This window comes from Peromyscus eremicus, chromosome 1, assembly GCF_949786415.1.
Source record: "Peromyscus eremicus chromosome 1, PerEre_H2_v1, whole genome shotgun sequence".
In the NCBI taxonomy this organism is placed as follows: domain Eukaryota; kingdom Metazoa; phylum Chordata; class Mammalia; order Rodentia; family Cricetidae; genus Peromyscus; species Peromyscus eremicus.
In genome coordinates, this window is record NC_081416.1 from 32,841,457 (window position 1) to 32,864,430 (window position 22,974).

Sequence of the window (22,974 nt, forward strand, 5' to 3'; positions counted from 1 at the left end):
TGACGGTGGGAACGGAATCAAGGCATGGTTAGTCTGCGCGCATAAACACTATCAGGGATCTGCTGCTCACCTCCTTTCAAGAACTTTTACTCTTGGTAACACACCGGCTCCGGCAAACAGGAATAAAGATACTGTTGCAATTTTCCCATCCGGCTAGTGAACAAAAAGTGTTCGAAATGAAGAGTCTAAAAGCCAGAGTACCAAGGACTGAAGTTGAGAGCATCTACACAAGCCTGGGAGGTCTGTGCCTGGAGGAGGCTAGATGCCTTCTCTATGGTGTGGTGTCAGCCAAGGTTAAGGCAGGGGGCTCTTCCTAAAGGCTAGAGCCCGTGAAACGCACGCTATTTCCCCAAACCCTTGGGTAGCAAGGATAAGAGTGCTAACCAGTCCTCGGGTGTTTCTTCAGAGATTGGGGAGCCTTACTCCAGACAGGCATTGCTGGTAGGCATACGTAATATGGAAAGGGCGTAAGGTAATCTGGAAGTTCTGGTCACTGTTTTGCATTTGTTTCCTGTTTACGTTTAAGCCATTTGATGGTGGCATTTTTACAGGATCGGGACATTTTCATGCTGCCTCTTCCGCCTTCCCTCAAAATCATCCACTAGACTAGATCCTGCAGGTAGCAATTTGCGGCTCTGGCTCGCCCCTCCCTCCTCCCGGCTCCGGGGGCCTGCACCGGAAGGACACCCCAGGCCGCGGGAATAGGAGCCCTTAAAAGATCCAAAGGCCACGCTGATTGGCTGAAGCGCGCAATCCACTGTCATAGCCAGCCAATCCCTAGGCTCTGCCGGGCAAAGCACAGTCCTGCCCTGATCCGTCAGAAGCACCAGCTAGAGGCCTCTGCAGTGGCCACCTTGTCGCGTGAGTGCATCCGGCCGCAGGGAGGGAGGGTCAGCTCGGCTGCGTGGTCCTGCACAGCTGCAGCTCCAGCTGGGGTAGGGGAGGCCTGGGCTCTGGGTTCTTCTGCTGATGCCCCGAGGCTGACAGGTATTGACAACCCGGATCTGTAAGCAAGCGTGATTTCTCGGTAGCATTGTTACCAAGTTGGGAAAAGTCTGCAGAGTGTAATGGGCAGGGAAGTAGGATAACTCTAGGGGAAATACGTAAGTGACAGGAAACTGGCTCCACAGAGCCAGAGTGGAAACAGTGACAGAAAACACCCCCAGAGGCTATGTGCTTCTGGCTTAAGTTTGCTAGGGAATATAGTCTGGAAGATTTACTGAAAATGATTGTGATATGGTCAGCCACAAATTCAGGTAATAAAGCAGGGCAGAAACCTGGATGACGGAAGTCACGATTTTTTCCTTTTCCAGATCAAATCTTGGTTCCCAGGGCAACCAGAGAAAGTCTGTCTGGGATTTCCACCATCAACATTCCCCCAGAAACACACCTTTCCACATGAATTTGAATCATGGCTCCGCAGAGCTGAAGCATTAACACCCCACCACCACCACCCCCACACACAAAACCTCACTTCCAAACAAACAAGCATAAAACAGGAGCAACCTGGCCCTACATCAGTGTTCTCCGTCCTCTATGACATTCTTGTTTCCTGTGTTATCCATAATAACATTCGAGGCCACTCTTGTTTAGTTGTTAATATTTTGTCTCTGGGAGAGAGAAAATTGAGGGTATTTGGAACACCCTAAGGAAGGGGTGCAAATGGCTTTGGTAGGTACGGGGGGGGGGGGGGAGAAGTTAAAAACACTGTTCAAGGGTGAAGTTACAAGGTGTGGCATACTCATTTGCAGGTGCGGTCTCCCAGAGGCACAGTGTTCCTGGTTTCCCTCTATCTTTAACCCGTCTGCCAAAGTCCAAGTCCAAGAGTGCAAGACCCAGAAAGAGGTAAGCCTAAACCCGAGCTTTCCAAAGTGTTTCTTTTCTCTAGATGGTTGACAGGAGGATTATCCCACCACTGCAAGGAAAGCTTGCCCCCTTATAAAATAGGAGTGTGCCAAGGGACTCCGATCAGTGTGTGTGTGTGTGTGTGTGTGTGTGTGTGTGTGTGTGTGTGTGTGTGAGAGAGAGAGAGAGAGAGAGAGAGAGAGAGAGAGAGAACTAGAGAACAGTCGATTTCTTTGAAGATGTTTGCAGCAGATGTAAAAATTCAGAAGACAACTAAGTAACACACCTATTTTGTGCTGGTATTTGTGTCAAGTAGAAGCCACAGAGACTATCAAGCTGGATGATAGTCTTTCTCTTGCAAGCTCAGTTGGAAATGGCTCATTTGGGCTGTCAATACTTAGATAACAGAGTAAACCACTAGGTCCCCCTCCCCATGAGTGTCCTCTGTCTCCGCTCAGAGGGTGCTAAGTGGGACAAGGACAGAAAGGAAGGAATCCTCCAGACCTCCCAGGCCTCCTTAGGGCTCTGATCTTTCTTCCTAGTAAGTAGTTCAGCCTCTGCTCAGCTCTGATTGGTTCAAGTGCCATGTAATTCCAGGCTGTGTTCTTTGTCGGAGTATACAGAAGTCACTGAAGCCTGGCTGTCAGCTCCCACTAACAGGGAAACCATTCCAACTGATGTGAAACACCCCTGTCCTTCTCCTCTCCCCCACTCATTTCCTGAGTTACTCTAAACCCGGGATTTCCTGATGAGGAAAGATGGGAAATAGCTGTTGTCTGGGATCAGAATATACATAAATCCTGGCTGTAAAACATCGAGACTGGCTACTATGTGTGAAGGTATTCAACAGCCTACTAAAGGACATTGAAGAAAGTAGAGAAGTTGTGACATTCCCCCCTTGGCCTTATAGTCTTCTGGAGGGAAAATCTGTAACTAACTAAAACGTTTTCTGCACATAATCACTAGGATTTAGAAGAAAATTAGGAGTTCTGGCCCACCTACAGTTTACAGCCCTCTTAGGTAGTTGGTAGGTAAGATAAGATAGGAAGATGCAAACTGAAGGTGGCTTCTGATGCGGGTGTGCCTGTGTGGCTTCAGTCACAACTTTTCAGGTAATGATGAGACAACCATTCGGTTTTCAGCTTCCCTGTAATACTCACTAAATTATATTGAGTACTTTATTATAAAAAGAGGTCGGCACTTAACTGTAGGCTAATGTAAGTGTTCTGAGTACATTTAAGGTAGGCTAAGGTAAACCATGATGTTCAGTACATTAGGTCGAGTAAATGAATTTTTCTCAATGATATTTCCAATTTACAATGAGTTTATTGGGCTGTAACTTCCATTGGAAGGAAAGGAGAGACTACAATGTAGTCATTTTAAAAATGCATTTCTGATGCCGGGTGGCGGTGGCGCACACCTTTAATCCCAGCACTTGGGAGGTAGAGCCAGGCGGATCTCTGTGAGTTCAAGGTCAGCCTGGTCTACAGAGTGAGCTCCAGGATAGGCACCAAAACTATGCAGAGAAACTCCATCTTGAAAAACAACAACAACAACAAAAATGCATTTCTGGGTGGAGGAGATGGCTTAATGCGTTAAGTGCTCGCCGTGGAATCATGAAGACCCGTGTTGGAAGCCCCCAAATCAATGAAAACCTGATAGGGGTAGCACACATCTGTAATCCCAGTGGTGAGGCAGGAGAATCCCTGGAAGGCTCCCAGCCAGCTAGTCTAGGGTACACAGCTGAGAACCACAAGTGGAATAGACTGTCTCAAACAAGGTGGGAAGTGAAGCCAATACCTGGGATTGTCCTCTGACCTGTACTCATGTGCTGTGGCACACACCCACCTGCACTCACACGCATGAACACACACACACACACACACACACACACACACATATACACTCACACATGGAGATCTTTTTTTTTCACAGTGCGTTAGCAAAGGCATGTAAGCATCCTCATCTTTTCCTCCTCCTGAGAACCTCAGGAACTTGGAGAGGATGAAGGGGAGGCTGGAGGAGGATAGCTAGGAGATATCAGCTGCAAGAAGGTGGGAATGAGATGTGAGTCAGAGGGAGGGGAACAGGAGACTTCCGGAAGAACACCGATGGACTGGCCGTGAGACGCCTAATCCTTAAAATACGAGTTGAGAAGGACAGACAAAAGTTCTTCTGAACACACATCCTCAGATGCAAGGTCTTGCTGTCTATTGAGGAGATGGTAAGAAGGTGGATAGGCTTAGAATTATAGTGGGGGAAAACGTGAGGAAACATGGCACTGTGTATTTACAGAGCAGGGAGAGATGGGAAATCATTTCCCTCAACTGGTCTTGGCTAAGTAAACAATGCCAGGTTGGGTAAGTATGCCTGAGGTAAAACAGCTAGTTAGGATTTACACTATTCCCTAGGTCATTTCCTCTCTTTTTACATTGCTGACAGTATCTCAGAGCAGGTGTAAGGATGCACAGAGTCTGTGATTTAAAGTCGCCTTGCATTTTCATGCTTTAGGTCAAGATGGGGTTTATGTTCTCAAAATCTATGAATGAAAATATGAAAATCCAACAGGAGTTCATGGTTATGAATGCTCGACTTCAGGTATGTGTTAGTTAAGTTGTTGTGCTCCTAATCACATAACATTTCTAGAATGGTGCTCTAGAAGTATGTTCTTTTTGACTCCCCTTGATCCCTAATTAAAATGCCCTTGGACACCATCCTCAAAGATGAAGTGGATGATTTACTAGTTGACGAGTGGATGACTTTCTAGTTGACGAATGGCCCATGCCTCCAATCCAGATACTTGATTCAACATTTCCATACTACAGGTAATTGCTTAGAGTATATTATGAAGAGAATATACCCTTCACCCAAGGTGTCCTGGATTCCTAGAACTTGTGACTATATTAGGAATATGATACCTTATACAGAAAGGGACTTTACTGTGTGTTCGTATAAAGAAAGAGATGTTATCCTGGTTTATCCATATGGGTTCATTGTAATTCCCAGGGCCTTTATAAGGAGACTCTGTGTGTGTGTGTGTGTGTGTGTATGTGTGTGTGTGTGTGTGTGTGTGAGAGAGAGAGAGAGAGACAGACAGACAGACAGACAGACACAGAGACAGAGACACAGAGACAGAGATAGAAAGAGAGAGAGAGAATTCAAAGATGTCATACTGCGGCTACACAGAGAAGTCTTAAATACAAACCCAAGCTGAACAGCACTCTGCTGGCTTTGAAAATGGAGTGATCAGGGCCACGGGCCAAAAAAGGCAATCAGCCTCAATAAGTTGGAAAAGCCAAAGAAGCAGATTTTCCCCTGCTGCCTCCAGAGAGATGGAGCTATGCCAGCCCGTTTGGTCCCTTTAACCTCAGATAATAATTTGTTAAAGTGGCATTAAGAAACTGCTGTAGACCATATGCTTGACCTTGGATTATACAACAGATGTTTAGAAAAAAAATCAAAGAGAGTGCTCAATTGCCGTTAATATGAGTTGTCAAAGTGTTTTAAAATGTTATAAATCACAGTTGAAAGTTAAAAAGTTCAACCCAAATTGTTTTGCTAAGATTTTAGACAAAGATCATGAGTCCCCCGTGGTCTGTTATGGCTCTCAGAGTAGAAAGCGCTATTCTTGGGCAGTACAAGTGAGAGATAAACCAGACTGCCTGAATAAATCCATAGCAACATGATGGCATGCATGATCTGTCCTCACTCTCCTGGTCTGTACCCTAGAGGCAATACACTTTTAGAGATGCTCCAAGAAGGAAAATTTATACACATCATATAGAACGTATATCATGTAGAATGTATAAAATAATGCCGCTTGCTTATATAGAGTGCTGCTGTTCATTGCTATCAAAATCTTTTGTAAAAGTTAGGGTTTCATACAGCCCAGGCCAGCTTCATACTGGTTATGTAGTCTAAGATGGCCTTGAACTTCTGGTCTTCCTGCCTCTGTCTCCTCAGTGCTAGGCTTATAAGAGTTTCTGTGCAGCTAATGATTTCTTTGATAGAAATGGAAAAATGGATAGAAGGGGCAAGTTTTTTACTGCAACAGACCAGTGACCAGAGGTGACTACAGTGTAGGGATCAGGCCAGTGTGTCAGAAACTTGGAGCCATCCGCCCATGGAAACTACAGGAGTTTCGTTCTTAATCGGTCCACACGACCTCAGGATCTGTGAAGATTTGGGGAGTTTATTCCTCTTGGAAGTTACAAGAAACCCAAGACTCCTCCTACGTCAAAGGACTTTGTCACTGCCCCGAAGCAGCTTGAGTGTAAGGCTGGTGTCACTTCCTCATGGAGACAGGCCCTTTAGGTCACGTATGGGGAGAGCTGAGGGTAAATCTCCTGCTTTTATGATGAACCATGAGCAAGAGGCGCACGGAGGGCTGTTGGCTGACAGACAGGCAGGAGATGGCTCCAGTAGCTAGGGCCTGGCTTTTTTGATCTACCCCTTGAGAATGTGCATGGATAGTCATAGTCCCTGGCAGTCACTTGACTGACCAGAGACAAGAGAACAGCTTAAGTCCTCCCCAGTCAATCCCAATGAGCAGGTTTTCCAGGTATAGCATTGAGGTCATCAAGTTTCAGCTTATCTAAACCAAAAGTGAACCCAACTAGGAGCCCAGCTCCTCTTGACGCAGCAGCTTTCTCTCATCTGGAAGAAGACAGGGTAGAACTTTCCCTAGAGCAATGGCTCCTTCACCTACACGCAGCTGATGGAAGGTTCGGTATGGCCTGACCCACTGCACCTTCCAACACGCTGTCTTCATTTGACTAGCCTACAGCACCCTCCCTTGTATTTGTCCTGTTTTGGATTCCCCACTCCACAATGGAGATGTCATACCTGAGGATCCCATGGCTTTCTTAGAGCCAAACTTATTTAAGCAGAAGCTCAGCAAGAGAGCAATGATTGCCTCGCCTCTCTGACCCTTCAACGACTAGCTGAACTGAGTCCCCTCAAAATTTGTATGATGGAATCCTAACCCCAATAGGACTTCATGTGGAGATAGGGTCTTCATAGAGGTAATCAAGTTAAAATATGTTGCACAAATTCTAAATTGTCTTATAACAACAAAAAAGGTAATAGTAATGAGAGCGTTGGCCTAGAAAGCACTTTCCAAACTTTTAAAAACTACTCAGTGGGCTGACCCGTGAATGAGTCTGACAGAAGTTGCTAAAAGGTCCTTTTGTGGGTGAATTACTTATTAAAAGAAAATCCGATGGGCATGTTGGCAGGTGCCTTTAATCCCAACTCAGGCAGGCAGATTCACTAATTTATAAAAGTGGCCCAAGGTTCCAGTGGCCAAGATTTCCTGGGAAAGGAAGAGAGTCTTCCTCAAAAAAAAAAAAAAAAAAAAAAAAAAAAAAAAAAAGACCTTTCCAGATGGAGAAGTGAGAATTTAGCGAAGAAGCCCGCACCCCAAATCCTTTCGATACTGCAGCCTAGGCAGTGGGAAACCCAAGTCAGAAAACTTAAGTTTGGGTCTAGCAGGCTTGCCTGAGGCTGTCCTGGAGCCCAGGCCATTCCTGCTTTCTGGGGGTGAAGGCATCTTTAGGGGATCCGGAAAAGAAAAAATTTGGGTTAATTGTCAAGTCTTGGGAGAGGTAGCTGTATCATTTGTTGTCCAGTCTCAGGGTAATGAGAAAGTGCAGGGCTTCGGTGACTGTGGTGTGACACCTTGCACAGCCTTGGTGCAGTGGGGAGGGGCTTGGACCTGCCTAGGCTCAGTGTGCCGGGCTCTGCTGGCTCCCCATGGGAGACCTTGATTTGGGGGATGTGGGGATGTGGGGTGGCTAGGGAGGGAGAGCTGGAGGGTGGGAGGAGGGAGGATCTGTGGGTGGTATGTAGAATGAGTAGAAAATTTCTTAATACAGAAAAAATTTAAAAAAGGAAGTGCAGGGCTTGTCTCAAGTCTTGGCTAGAGTAGTCTGTGAGGCTGGACCATCTCAGCTAGCCATCTCCAAATTATCCTGAGCAGTTTGTAGTCCAACGCCGATCTTTAGGCAGTGTTTGTCAGCTTAGTGATATTATCATTGTATATGTGGAATCATCATTGTGGGGTCCCATCATCTTTTTGGAGACTTCAAAGGTCGCTCTTAGGCATGGTCATCATTCACTGCAGAAAATCTTTTTTGTGTGACACTTTTTTCTGGATGATTTTTCCTTTTTCTTGGGATGTCTCATTTGTCCAGCTGTCTTTCAGATTCCTTAGCCTTCATTCTCCTGAAAGACAAAAACAAAACCCTTCCCCAACCCTAACTTTGGGGAGCTTCCAAATCTAATCTTTATCAGTTTTAATTTATGGTTTCTCCTTAAATTTTTGTTTTATTTTCTATAGTTGTTCTATCATCTAGACCAGTATGGTTTTTTACAATAGGCATTAGGTTCTTTAAGTGCTCTGGGAAGGAGTTTCTTCCATGATGACAGAAAATGACTGAACCAAATTTGACATGGGGGCCTGCAAGAGGCCCTTAAGGAAGTTTCCCGAAGGCAAAGGCAAGGGATTACCTTGTCTGTCCCTTGTTGATCTACATTCATTAGTCCAGTGTCTGTCTTTGCCACACCTTCTGCATAATCCAGAAGGGAGGGGCGTTCTGTTGGGATTATTCCTTGAAAAAACATTGTTTCTAGGAATGCCCTGTTTACAGTCCCTTTTTAGGTGACCTTGTTTACCACAATTGAAACATTTGATATTACGATTTTTCTTCAAACCTCTGGAAATCATCTCTCCTATCCAAGCATCATCATGGTCATGAGATCAATATTGACTGTATCTCAGATCCATTCCTCCAAGGGTGCTGATTTTGCCTTTAATGCCCCAATTACCCTTTTGAAATGTGCATTAGCATTTTCAAAAGCCAAAGATTCAATTATTATTTGTCTAGCTTCTGAATTTGGTATCATTCTATTTATTGCTGAAGCCAATCTTTATAAGAAATCAGTGAAGGTTTCTTTTGGGCCCTGTATAACTTTTGTAAATGACTCAATTTTCTTTCCTACTTCTTGAATTCTGTTTCAAGCATTCAAGGATACCATGCAGCATAAGGCTAGGGTGTGGTCATCATATAAAGATTGTCTTTGTATACCAGCTTAATCAGCTGCCCCAAGAAGTTGATCTTGGGAGATTTCAAGACCTCTACCCCTACTCCATTGTTCAATGGTCTTAGCCTCATCCTTCCACCAGGTCCTCCATTATAATTGGGGACCAGCCTCTAAGGCTGTTGTAACCAAATCTCTTCATTCTTGAGGGATAATTCTATTACAAGTTGGCCACAAGTTTAGCATCTGCTTCATGAAAGATGAGTGGATGCCATATAAGACTATTGCTTCTTTGAATCTCCTCAAATCTAACATTTGCACAGGAGTCCAGTCAGCTTGTACCCAGTCTTGGGGATATCTATCATTTGGTAGTTCCTGTAAGGTTACTGGATAGATTAAGGTTGGCTGTTTGAAAGCCTTAAGCTGTTTCTCTGTAACCTTATAATGCAATGTTGAGATTGGTTCTCCTTTAAATTCCTCTGTCTGGGTCTGAATATCTCTATGATCTGTTTTAACAGGTTTTTCTAAAACTTTTATCTTGGCACTCATATTAACCAACTTTTTAAATGATAAAACAGAAATTATTAAACAAATAATATTTATAATTGACATTACATAAATCTCATCAACATTAATTATCCTCTCATTAAACTGTTCCATTTTCAGACCATCTAGCTTATAGTCAGAGACCAAACTTCCTCCATCGTAAAAATATTTCCCATTTTTTAATGTGAAAAAACCTTTCTTTTAACTAATTATTCCCTTTAAGAAATCCCAATTGACTCACCAAATCTGCTGACAATGATTCAAATGATGGTATGGCAGCAGCCTGAGGAGGGGGCTCAGAGAAGGCCAAAGGGAAGAAACTAAAGAGCCGGCTGTCTACATGAGGGAACATGTGAAAGCAGCCAATTCTGGTGTGTTTGGAGCCTGAGCCTGAGGAGTTTGCTGCAGAGAGGCTGCAACAGAAGCTTAGCCTGCAGGGTAGGAACTCCAGGCCAGGTGGGGTGGGCACTCTGGCTGTGTGCAGCTCGGGCCTGGGCTGGGGACTGCAAAGCCACAGGCAAGCGGCTTCTTCATAAATTTGTGCCCCAAAAGTTGAACACCAGGTATTGCTTGAATTTCTAAAAGTCTTATAATAAAAAACCCAGAATCAGATATTGGGGTAAATGCTGAAAGAGCAGAGAGACAAAGGAACAAGCCACAGCCACTTCTCACCTCACCAACTCCCCAAATCCTCTGACTAAATGTCTCTGAGTCCTCAGCCAGAAAGGGCCCAGCCGAAAAGCACTCCTCAGCTGAAAAACCTTCAGCTGAACAGAGCTTGGTTCATGTCTCCTCATACTTTATATACCTTTCTCCACCCAGTCATATTATTTCCTTCCTAGTGCTTGGATTAAAGGCATGTGACTTTCAAGTACCGGGATTAAAGGTGTGTGCCACCACTGCCTGGCTCTGTTTCTCTCCTAGACTGAATCAATCTCATGTAGTTCAGGGTGGCTTTGAACTCACAGAGATCCAGAGGGACCTCTGCCTCCCTTTTGAGTGCTAGGATTAAAGGTGTGTGCCACCACTTCCTGGCCTCTGTGTTTAATCTAGTGGCTTCTTCTGTTCTCTGATCTTCAGGCAAATTTTACTAGGCTACAACAAAATATCACCACAAAAATAAATCCTTAGGGTGGTCTTATTCTGATATATCGGTGACTTAAGAGAAAATTTGGTCATGAACCCCAAATATAGACACAGTCATTTTACAAGCCAGGGACAGAGGTTTCCTCATACCTTGTCAAGGAACTAACTACATTGATTTTGGATTTCTAGATTCCATAACTGAGACAAATTTTTTTTTCTAGTGCATAAACTAGCCAGGCTGAGCTGTCTCGGGGTAGGGGCAGCTTTATCAAACTAAAGCAGGGAGTACTTGGAGCCTGTATCCAGAAGTGGATGCTGGTGTGTTGGGCAAGGGGCTCCCTGCAACCCAACTGCAATTTTCTGCCTTTCTCCCCAACTGCCTATTTCTATAAGCTCTTCTGGGAGGAGAGTCAGAGTTCATGGATGGGAGAGATTCGGTCGTGAGTTTTCCGTACAGACAAGACACATCAATTTCACTATACCTTGTATGTGTGCATGGACACACCTGACAGTGTCTCAAATCGGATCAACTTCCCTTCCTTAATGCAAACTTTGTTCAGACTGCATCACTTGAATTCGGCCCATCTTCCATTCAAAGAATTTAACGGAAGTATTGTAGGGCCCCTGCCTCGTTTCAGGAGATTGTACAGTTTTACAGATGGCTGGTGACTGAGATGCACGGGGCCTTTGTTTTTCCCTTCAGGAACCACAAAAAAGAAGACTTTTTTTTTTCTTTTTAAAAAATCAGTTTTTGGGAATTTCATGCAATGTATTAGAGGTGAGAGCTATGGCTCAGTGGTAGAGCGTTTGCCTAGCATGCACGAGGTCCTAGGTTCAGTCCCCAGTACAGCAATCAAAAAGAGACACAGATAGAGGCGTGGGGAGGGGAAGGAAAGGGGAGAGGGAAGAAAGATGAGAGAGAGAGAGAGGTTACTTTGAGGGGTAGGGAGAGGAATTGCCTCTTCCAACCCCTGTTACTGAGATGAGCTATACAGTATGTTAAAAAAAAAAAAAGAAAGAAAAAAAAAAAAGAACATTTTCGCCGCCTTTAATCCCAGCACTGGGGAGGCAGAGGCAGGTGGATCTTTGTGAGTTCGAGGCCAGCCTGGGCTACCAGGTGAGTTCCAGGAAAGGCGCTAAGCCACACAGAGAAACCCTGTCTCGAAAAACCAAAAAGAAAAAGAAAAAAACAAAAAACAAAACCAAACAAACAACAAAAAAAAAAACCATTTTCCAATATGGCCACTAGATGGCGCACACAAACAGCTTTATAGGGCCCGCATGTCTGGAAGCCTCGACATTACATTACCGAGTAGGAAGGAAAGGGGAAAAAAGGAAATAGAGATGCGGCCGGCCCATGCTATGCAGTACGGCTGCCGGCAAAGCAGTGTGGTCGTGCCGAGATTAGTGGGCAGTGAATGTTTATTTGTTGTTTGCTGTGTTCAGGCAACAACATGAGAGAAAACAAAAGCCAACCAAACATGAGGCCAGACCTTGACCTGTTAGTGCGCTGAGAACTTAAGGTAGTGTAGATTCTCCTGGTTTTTAGTGATATTGGATCTTGCAGATGGAAGATGTGGTGTTTCTACCCTGGTTAATTTTTATTGTCGATTTGATACAGCCTGGAGACACCTGAGGAGAGGGAATCTCAGTTGAAGAGCTGTTTCACCTAGACTGGCCTGTGGCCATGTCTGTGAGAGTGTCTTGACTGTGGGCAGTATCGTCCTAGGCAGGTAGGTCTGGGCTGTGTAAGAAAGCTAGCTGAACAGGAGCCCTGGCTAGAAAACAATGTTCCCTCATAGGTCCCACCCCCAGGTTTCTGCCTTGAGTTCCAGACCCAACGTCCCTCAATGATGGATCGTGACCTGGAAAGTGAAATAAGCCCTGTCCTTCCTGAGTTGCTTTTGGTCATGATGTTTTATCACAGTCACATAATCAACAAGAACAGTTCCAAATGTGGTAATAAAAAGGCAGTTCCAGACACACCGAGGTGTTTTTCTTAGCCATTACCACAGTCAGACATTTACATAAACTGTGGTGAGCCTATCAAGAGCCACATGAATTAGGAGCTAAAACACCTTGGTGAACAGTGTGATTTCTTCTCTCAAGGGATCGCACATCCTTGAACAGGGTAGAGATGGAAGCCAATGAATTCAATACTGTTAAGAACCGAGAATGCTGTATATTAATGTGTCTGTAGAGACAGAATGGTAGAGGCTTTTCTAACGGTCACATATGCAGTCAGTACTTGTTTAGTCCAGGCAGTGTGCAGACCTTGGCTAGTCAATGAGGGCATACAAATAAAAAGGTGAGATTGAGAGCTTCTCTCTGTCCTGAGATGGCTCAAATATTTTATGTAGGACTTTTCTTAGAGGAAAAATATCTGGATCACGTTTAATAAGCACACTTTTGAATCTATTAGGAAAATTGACGTTAGGTTCATTGTTAGGTTTGGCTTAGACTAATGAATCTAACTATTGGGTTAAGGAGTTATCTACTATAATTATGCCATTGGAGACTTGAATTTATTATGTATGGATATATTTTAGTTTTTCAATCATTACACATTGTTTAGATGCCAAATACTATTAAGGCATAATTAGTTCCAGTTATAATTTCCCAAAAGAAAACCATTAGCTTCAAGTTTTATTTGTTTTAAGATTTTGAACAAGAAAGAGCTCAAAGTTTTTAAAACTATAGTAGAGTGAGAGACTATGTCATTACCTCCCTCCCTCCCTCCTTCTCTTCTCTCTTCCTCCCTCCCCCTTTCCTCCCTTCCCTCCTTCCACCTGGTCCATGGTGAATCCTCTCTGTTGACTCCTTACTCAGACACCCACTGCAATGTCTCCTTTGTTACAAGTCACTTAGCCACGACAGATTTTCAACCACAGGTGCACCCCGTGTGTCTTTAGCCAGAGAACACTGACAACACCATGTTACCACATAAATAGGCAACACTTGTATGTCACTCACCATGTGCCAGGCACTGCTATAAATCAACCCGTGTGTGTGTGTGTGTGTGTGTGTGTGTGTGTGTGTGTGTGTGTGTGTGTGTTGTTGTTGTTGTTGTTGTTGTTGTCCCTTGGGACAGGGTGGCAGAAGCCCAAGTTGGTCTCAAATTCATGGTTCTTTGATGGAAGAATATCTTTCTGCACGCTTCAAATATGTGTTGCTCTGATTGGTTTGATAAATAAAGCCGTTTGCCCTATGGAGAGGCAGTTTAGAGACAGGCTGGAAATTCAAAGGGAGAGACAGGAAGAAGACGGGGTGGGGGTAGGGTAGAGGTGGGGTGAGGGTAGGTGGAAGTGGGGAGGGGGAGATGCCAGCAAGCCACCCAAGGAGCAACATGTAATGAGACGCAGGTAAAGCCACAGAACATGTGATGATATATAGATTAGCAGTTATGGGCTAATTTAAGATATAAAAACTAGCTAGCAAGAAGCTTGAGCCATAGGCCATCCAGTTCGTAATTAATAAAAGCCTCTGTGTGTTTACTTGGGGAACTCGAGTAGGAAAGATTTGTTTCGACCACCGGCTGGCAAGGACACAGGAAAACTTCCAGCTACGATTCTTCTATGTCCCCTCTCAAATTCTGGGATTACAGGCATACACTACCAAGCCTGGTGCAGAAGTGTTAACCTGTACGCTGTGAGGGAGAGCTTCACAGCTGGAGTCCCGTGTTTGAGAACAGTCCTTTTGATCTTTAACTTGACAGTACCTTTTCTGTATGGTTTGATCGTTCCTTCCCCTCCTCACACCCGTGTTTGTCAGGGAGTCCCAGGATCTCCTCACAGCCTCATCCCATATTGGGCATTCTCTACGTTCTTGGCTGACTTATAAAATTTTGATACATCACATTCACTCTTTACCATAAAGTTTATGCAAATGACAAGGACAGGGTGTTCTGTGTTCGTCACCACATCATACCATTTAGTCCCACAACCTTTACAAAGCTCTCTGCTTATTACCTTTGACAGTTCCCAGCCATCAAATTCAGACTGATATCCACTTGATGTTTACTGGGGGAAATGTCTATCCTGTGATAGCTCCTTTAGGAAGTGGTTCTCAGTCCCAGCTGCACACCAGAACTACCTAGACCACCTGCAAAATAAAATAAAATAAACGTAAACTAAACTTATGCTGACCTTACCTCCAGTTAACATGTGGAATAACTGCTCTGGGGTGTTGGTGTTGGGACTTTGAAGAACTCTACAGATGTTTACAGCTCAGGACACTGATGTTTGGCTTTTCTGTGTCTTTTTTTTTTAAATCTACATGCCTTTTTATATGAACACAAATTATTAATTGCAGTATTTATATCACTTTGGGAGATATACATTATTATGTGATTTTACACACTCAATATTCATGTATATAAAGGCATATTATTTATCTTTAACAGAACTCAAAATGAACCTCAACTTCTACTAATAAAGGCAAATTTTAGCAAGGCAAAATGGCTTAATTACTTCTCGCTCTTTCCCCTTCTCTGTTCACTTTTCCTTGGAACAATCTTGGTTTGGCCTAGGCAATCTCAGGTGGCACAGGCATCAGAGGAGGCATCTCTGCTTGAGGGAAACTTCTCTGCTGTTGTTTACAGCCACCTGGGAAACATGAGGTGGTTTGTTCTGAGGGCACTGATCATGCTCCAGGTGAATCTGGCCATGACGTCTACACTTTTCCAATGCCATAAACCCTTGAGATCCAACTACCTTCTCCAACCACCTCTGGTTTATTCTCTAGCCAAGTGTCTGCTATGAGTTCTCCTGGCACGACGATTTAGTGACCCTCTGGCATGCCACCTGCTTCTCATATTCAGCTGCCTCCTGGGAACCCTTCCAGGTGACATGGGAACCACGCAGACACCTAGGGAGCTGAGATTCACCCAACTGTCTCTCTCAAGCCTGCTCTGAACCCAGGTCTGCCTTGTAACCACTGGCTCTCTACTTTGGTTTCACTCTCCCAGAATCCTCTTTGTTTATAGGATCCCCAGGCTCACCTGGGGTTTGCTTGACATTCTCCTGTACTATAACTCCTTGGGGGAGGAGGGGGGAACAAGTGGGCAAGCCTTATATTTATTTATTTATTTATTTATTTATTTATTTATTTATTTATTGGTTTTTCGAGACAGGGTTTCTCTGTGTAGCTTTGCGCCTTTCCTGGAACTCACTTGGTAGACCAGGCTGGCCTCGAACTCACAGAGATCTGCCTGGCTCTGCCTCCCGAGTGCTGGGATTAAAGGCGTGCTCCACCACCGCCTGGCTTAAGCCTTATCTTTATATTCTTACACAATTCTCCTCTCCCAGTTCCTTCCATAGCCATGGTAGAAAGAGGACATGACCGGAAACTGAGTCACATTATTTGTCTTTTATCATGATCTCTAGCTTTCTGTTTCTGGGCTTTGCTGGTGATATGTAGTGTCAAGGTTTTAGAATCAAGAAGCCAAGAAGAAAACAGCTTTCTCCCTGAAGAATCAAGCTCTTTCCAAATCCTGGCCTTGGGTTTTCATTTTGCTACTGCTAATGCCTCTGTGTATTTCTTTAAAAACTGGATCAGGTATTGTGTCCTGTGTTTTGGGCTGTTCAAAGCCAAGAAAGGCACCGGCTAAAGTGGCACAAGACACAAAAGGTGACAAACAAAAACCTCTTTTGACACCTCAAAGCAACACTCCTCACCACTGTATGACGAGGACCCGACATTTCAGTCTGTAGTTGGGTGTATCTGGAAGGCAACATGGATGGAAGGCAAAATGATTTCCAAGCAAGTACTAACAACAAAGGCAGGCAAGGTGGGTGTGTTTAGTGACCCAGAGATCTTTCCTCACACGAAACAGAAAAGGCTGGAAACATACCTGGGGCTCGGGTCCACAATCATGCAGTCAAGCCCTCAGTGAGCAGGAGCAGTGTCTGTTCCGTACAGAGTTGAAAGAATTGTCACTGCCAAGGGGACAGGGGCACAGAGCTGCTCAGAGCAACTTAGTCGAAGTCTGTTGTGACTGAAACAGAACAAACATGCATGGAAACAGATGAAGGAGAAGCAGATTGTAACACTGTTCCGAGACGAAAGGTGAGTAACCTTCCTTTGTCTTTTGTGCTTAGCTGGAAAGGCAGCTGACCATGCAGAACGAGATGAGGGAAAGACAAATGGCTATGCAGATCGCCTGGTCTCGGGAATTCCTCAAATATTTCGGAACGTTTTTTAGCATTGCCGCCATCTCGTTAACAACTGGGTATGTTTACGATTTGCTTGAAAATTTCCTGAAATAATGCAGTCTCTGCCATGGTCATAAATAGCACTGCCAAGTTGGCGGAGGTAGGACTCTGAGCCCAAGAGTGTTCATGTGAACAAAGAAACCTCCCCTCGCTTACTCCTCTGTAAAACAAGGGTAGAAAGAGTTCATTCCACTCCTTAGATCCCTTCTGTCTTTTTCTCTAGTCTATAAGTTAAAGAGGGCTCACTTGACATCAAGATGGATGGCCTCTGCACTTATCCCCAGAGATCCTGAATAGTAGCTCTGTATCCTTGTCTGCCTTAAAAAGAGGAATCAAAGCCTTGAATCAAAGAAAGATTAGCAAGTCATAGCCACCCCCCCACTCCCCCCCCCCACCAAAGGATCTGGTGAGGTACTCTGGGCAAGGAAATTCAATTTCCGTAGAAGACTCAGATGAATCAAATAACTTATGAGATGGAATACATCCTTCTAGAAAGCAGGTGCTTTTTTCTTACAAGGACAAGATAGGTACTTGCTGGTTATTGTTGACATTCATCTTTGTATTTCCAAAACAGAGCAATAAAGCGAAAAAAGCCAGCCTTTCTCATTCCCATAGTTCCACTCAGCTTTATCTTCACCTACCAGTATGACCTGGGCTACGGAACTCTTCTACAAAGAATGAAAAGTGAGTCTTCCTAAACTAGTCTGTTTCCTAATTAATCTTCTGATTCCAGATCTCCTCTCAGGGCTGGGAGACGGCTCAGTCAGTGAGGTGCTGGCTCTGCAAGCAGGAGGACCCAAGTTCAATCCCCGGTACCCATGTAAAAAAGCTGGGGGTGGTGGCTCAAGTGTGTTATCTCAGTACCAGGGAGGCGGAGACAGGCAGATCTCTCGGGGCCCCCAGTTAGCCAGCCTAGCCTACTTGGCAAGCTCCAGGACAGTCTGAGATACTGTCTCAGAAACAAAACCAGAGTAGACAATGCCTGAGGACCCTGGCAATTAACCTCTGGCCTCACCATGAAAGTGCACACACATGAACACACACATACACCCCCTCCTTATAAATCTATGACTTACGTAGATTCTGATAGGATCATTTTCCTAAGACTCTGATGACCAACATCTCTGTTCCCTCCAACAGAGTGGCATGGTGTCAGCTCTTACTAGCTCGTAAGAATTGACTTGATAGATGTTTAGAAATTTTGCATGGTGGATGTGAGGCACAGGTGATTATTAAAATTAAATTAAATAAGAATATACAGACTTACAATTAAATTATAATAAATACTAAATTGCATTTAAAACAAAGGTATTAAGCACTCAGAACTCATCTGTTTCTAATTATTTTTCTATTCTATATAATCTATATATTCTATATAACTAAACTATATAGGTTACTTGTATCAATTCTATCTGCATTATGCAAATGCAGAAGCAGCATACAGATGCAGAAACAGCATACAGATGCAGCAAAGTGCAGCCACAGCTTCGGCTTCAGCGGCATCCCATTGGTGGCTTGAGGTTGGCCAGGGTGGGAGTATTTACATCGTGGAAACTGGCAAACACCAAATCAAGGCTTGACACTGATCGTCTAGACCAGGGATTAGAAAATGTTGACATTTTAAACCTTTGGGAAAGAATTCTAATAATGTCTATGAGTATTCTTCATTTTTGCAGACAGCTTACTCATTTTTAGTGTGAATTTGCAATTGTTTGTGTGTATGTATTGTATAATGGTCAAATCCAGGTAGTTATATCTATCTCCTCCATGCATTTATCATTTCTTTTTTGTTCTTTTTCTGAGCTACAGTCTCCCTGTGTGGCTCAGGCTGGCCTTGAACTCATGATCCTCTTTTCTTACCTCCTGAGTGCTAGAATTATAGGCATGTACCACCACACCCAGCCGTAGCTGGGTTTTCAGAATCCACCATTGTGTTTCCCCAAGTGGTGCACTCCTTCTCCTGCATGAAAGGATGAAATGCTTACCTCTGAGATTTCAGGTGACACACACATTGTGTCACTGAAACAGCAATCAAGCCCTCTGACAAAACGCTGATTTTTACATTGCCTTACACACTTCTGTGTTTTATTTAGGTGAAGCTGAAGACATATTGGAAACAGAAAAGACCAAGTTGGAGCCGCCAAAAGGAATGATCACCTTTGAAAGCCTTGAAAAAATCAGAAGGGAGCAGAGTAGATTCTTCACAGACAAATGAAGTCACGTGTACCCTTAAAGCACATGCTGCGTCTCAAAGCACAGAATTGTTGGCTTGAATCACAGTGTTTACAGTTTTTTAAATGATCAAGATTTTGATACGATGCTTTTTTATTTTAGAATATTAAAATTCAAAATGAATTTGTTGAACTATTTTAAAATAAAATTTTTAACACTCAGCCAAATCATGGCAGTATTCTAGATAACATTCAAATTTTCTGTGTTTGTTTTACAATTATCCAAGTGCAAAATTAATAAATTATATTGTTCTGAATTTGACATCAATGTGCTACTGCTTGAGTTTTTATCACACAGACTTTCCACTCGATATCAACTCTCACAGGCATCTGGCATCATGTCCTGTCCCCCACTGGTGACCAATGTCCAATAAATCACAATGTTCAGTGTTCGGAGGAGGAGGAAGAGATAGTGAAGTTGAGAGGTATAAACAGGAGTCAAGAGGGAATGTGAGGAGGGAAATGGATTGATATGATCTCATTTCATTGTATACATGAGTGATATTCTCAAACAATAGGATCAATAAATAAAAAATATACAAATAAATAAACAGAAAAAAATTATAGAGGAAAGAGATGGAGATTTCATCTGATGGGATCCACACATGATGGAATACTGCCATAATATCAACTACTCTGGAGGCTGAGGCAGGAGGTTCTTAAGCTTGAGGCCAGACTGAGCAGCAGAGCAAGACTCTCTCTCTCTCTCTCTCTCTCTCTCTCTCTCTCTCTCTCTCTCTCTCTCACACACACACACACACACACACACACACACACACACATACACACACACACACAATCTGCATAATAGGTGTGTGCTATGGGTGTCCAAAATGGTTCATCAAGAGTTTTAAATTTAGAATTATATTTGCTATACAAGCTTTGCTGCTGTCACTGTTCTCCAGGTGTGGTTTAAGGCTCCTTCAAGGTGGTGCTCAAGACCTTACAGAGGGTTTAGTTGCTGTGCCAATTAGCCAAGCCCTCAGTCCCCTTTGACTGTCAGACTCTTCCTTTGAGCTCCTTGTCTTGATGTAGACACTGAATTCATTGATAACTCACATTCATTCAATTCATTGATAACATACGTTCATACATCTACTTGTACAATAGTCTTTCCCAAGTGCACAGAGAGGAAAACCCCAAACCGATCTACTGAACAACTGCCTTTAAGCACAGCTATATTGAAGTGGGTGCTGGGTTCTCCGAAAGAGCAGCCAGTGCTCTTAATCACTGACCCATCTCTTCAATCCCCCTCAAGATTTTGAATGTTTTCAATTCACGTTTAAGGGAGAGCACTGTGCTTTTCCAAAACTTTTAGAAGTTTTACATCTAAAAAGAGTAGTTTCTACTAAACAGTGGTGTCCAAAATCCATGGCAGGATTCATTTCAATCAGCATGTTGGCTGTATTCAAATAGTATCCAAATCAATTTTTAAAGCCAGTCCTTACCTGGTGTGTATGAGCCCTGGGCTCTATCCTTAGAACCACAAATTAAATTTAAAAAAAGTCACAAGTAATATGCTTTTTTAAAAACGTCACCTTTGTCATGTCTTACAACCATACAAAGTATATGAAAATGGGCCAAAGGCTCATAGGTTAGCCCATCACCCAGAGCTACTTAGTAAGTTCAAGAGCAGCCTGAGCTACATGAGACCCTATCTTAGAAAACAACGAAAGGTACATGGGTTAGAAGAGAATGCAGAAGGGACAGATTTCAATTGTGAAAATTGGGTGGGCCATGTAGTTCAGTGGTAGAGTGCTTGGCTAGAATGTATGAGGTTCAGGGTTCAATTCCTAGATAAAAGATAAAGACATAAACACACACACACACACACACACACAGAGAGAGAGAGAGAGAGAGAGAGAGACAGACAGACAGACAGACAGACAGACAGACACAGAGTCAAGCTTCATGATATTATATATGGTACATATAGTGTATATATACACACATATACACACACAAATGTCAAATTTCAAAAACTCTGCAACCAATGTGATCTAAATATAAGCCATCTGAAAATGAGATGTTATACAGATTTTAACAATTCCAATATATGAATGTCCTAATGTAATATTCTAGAGACTCTAGCCAGAACCTAGCTAATTTTTTTCTGTTCTGCCATTCTGAGAAAGGAATAGACTCCTGTTGAGAAATCATTATCAGTACAGCCTGCTGTTACTCAAACATTGTGGTGTTTCTTGCCCTTGGAGGGGGGTTGTCTATTCTGTGAGAGGACTGGAAATGTTCCCTTGGATTTGGCCTTGTGAGCACCCGCAGAAAACTTCAGGAAGACAGTACATGGCACCAAACTACAGAAAGCAGTTTCTGGCATTTTCTTCAAGGCAGACTGTTCAGCATCTCCACTGATTTTTTTTAAATGCCTGCTCTGGTCAGTCTCGTGACTATGAAAACTAGAACACTTCTTGGGTTATGCACAGGCAGAACCCGAGGTCCAGAAAAGGGTGAACAGGTATACCCAGAGAATCTGAGAGGTCTGGAAATCAAGAAGGGGGCTGAGGAATGGCAGTCTGTGTGAGGCGAGGGGGCTGACTTGAGTACTTCCACCAGAGACAGGCCATGCATGACTGCCAGGGTTGTTACTCCAACACCCAGCGTTAGTAGTGGGATCCTCTCCAAGGCCAGTTCACTTTTATATGTAGTCAACAAAGAGTGGGCTTTTCTCTGACCAACACATGCATGTATTCTCACTGCTGTGACTTTGTTGTTCTGAGCATAGAACCCACCCAAGTAGTAGAACTGTACTTCAGAAAATTTGAGTGTTTATATATTTTCCATCAGTATAAATTACCACCTAAGGTCAAAGAAGAACTGAAAAAAGTATTCTATTATAAAATTTCTGATAAATTCTGGTATTGAAATTAAACATGAAATGCTGCCACAAGTGTTAGCTACAAACTCAGTGTTATCTGTGTTACATATTCACTCCTTTTCTATTTGGAAGCATGGGCAGGGATAACTTCAGCTAGACCAGCTCTTTCCAAGCCCCTTCAGTACCCACTACTTCACCTGCTTCGATTACTATTCACTACCTAACTTTCATTCCTCTCTCTCATTTTTGTTCTCATTTCTTAATGAGAGACCCATTCTGGCAAATTCTCCTTTAAACGAAAAAGCCTATGCATTGTGATTCCACTTATGAAAACTAAGGCAACAGTAACCTCAGTTGATCAGAACAGCACTTTCCTGGAAAGTTGAGGAATGACTAGAAAGGATTATGAGGGAAAATAGATCTGTCTGTGTCATGATAAAGATATATACATCATTGTCTCCATTTGTCAAAATTGCATGCCTAATATTTGTGCATTCCAGGGTATAATATCTAAAATTATAGTAACTCTTGCCATAATTTTCATTGTTATAATTTAAAGAGTAGGAGACGATATAAAGTAATAGATTGTTTGTGTATGTATGTATGTATGCACAGAGAGAGAGAGAGAGAGAGAGAGAGAGAGAGAGAGAGAGAGAGTACTGTAGATATAAGTGAATTAAGAATGGTAGAACAATAGTCATTGAATCCCATGTTTCAAGAGGGTATTCTTTATATGACACATGTATTCCATGTGATACGTATTTCCATCTTTAAAGACTACGGTATTTCCTAAATATGTCAGATCAGAAAACTTGATTTTTCTAGATTTTTGAAACTACATCCATTAGAAAACATAAATCGCAGAAGTATAATGTTGAGTGGAAAAAAAAACCCTAATATTCAGAGGAATTCATTCAACGTGGTAAAAAAATTCCTGAAACACAACCTGGGTCAAAGAGGTGACATTACCAAGATGATGAAGTAGGAGGTAGAATCCTTCATCCTCCCACAGAAAACCCAGTTATTTATAAAACAAAATAACCTTGAGAGCGCCCAGTAAAAATCTGCAGCACAGTGGAGCAGAATAAAATGGAGAATCTATGTAGACAGGCCTGTTGATGCACGTCTGAGACACCAGGATAACTAGTGACAAAAGGAAAGGCTAGAGGCCCCTTAGTGT

General features: G+C 43.2%; 1 protein-coding gene across 1 annotated transcript; it reads left to right on the forward strand.

Annotated features, from left to right (window-relative positions):
• Positions 1–787: 787 nt before the first annotated feature.
• Plgrkt (plasminogen receptor with a C-terminal lysine) lies at positions 788–19,182 on the forward strand. The gene is made up of 6 exons (XM_059259186.1): positions 788–861; positions 1,752–1,845; positions 4,357–4,443; positions 16,617–16,747; positions 17,305–17,414; positions 18,824–19,182. Exons 3-6 carry the CDS (start codon positions 4,363–4,365, stop codon positions 18,943–18,945), a joined length of 444 nt encoding a protein of 147 aa, XP_059115169.1. The 5' UTR covers positions 788–861; positions 1,752–1,845; positions 4,357–4,362; the 3' UTR covers positions 18,946–19,182.
• Positions 19,183–22,974: the final 3,792 nt, after the last annotated feature.

What these genes read in the sequence shown, in the direction of transcription:
- Plgrkt (XM_059259186.1), top strand. Translation starts at nt 4,363, where the DNA reads ATGGGGTTTATGTTCTCAAAATCTATGAATGAAAATATGAAAATCCAA. An exon ending in TTATGAATGCTCGACTTCAG is followed by an intron (nt 4,444 to 16,616) that starts GTATGTGTTAGT and finishes TTTTGTGCTTAG; the next exon opens with CTGGAAAGGCAGCTGACCAT. An exon ending in TCTTCTACAAAGAATGAAAA is followed by an intron (nt 17,415 to 18,823) that starts GTGAGTCTTCCT and finishes TGTTTTATTTAG; the next exon opens with GTGAAGCTGAAGACATATTG.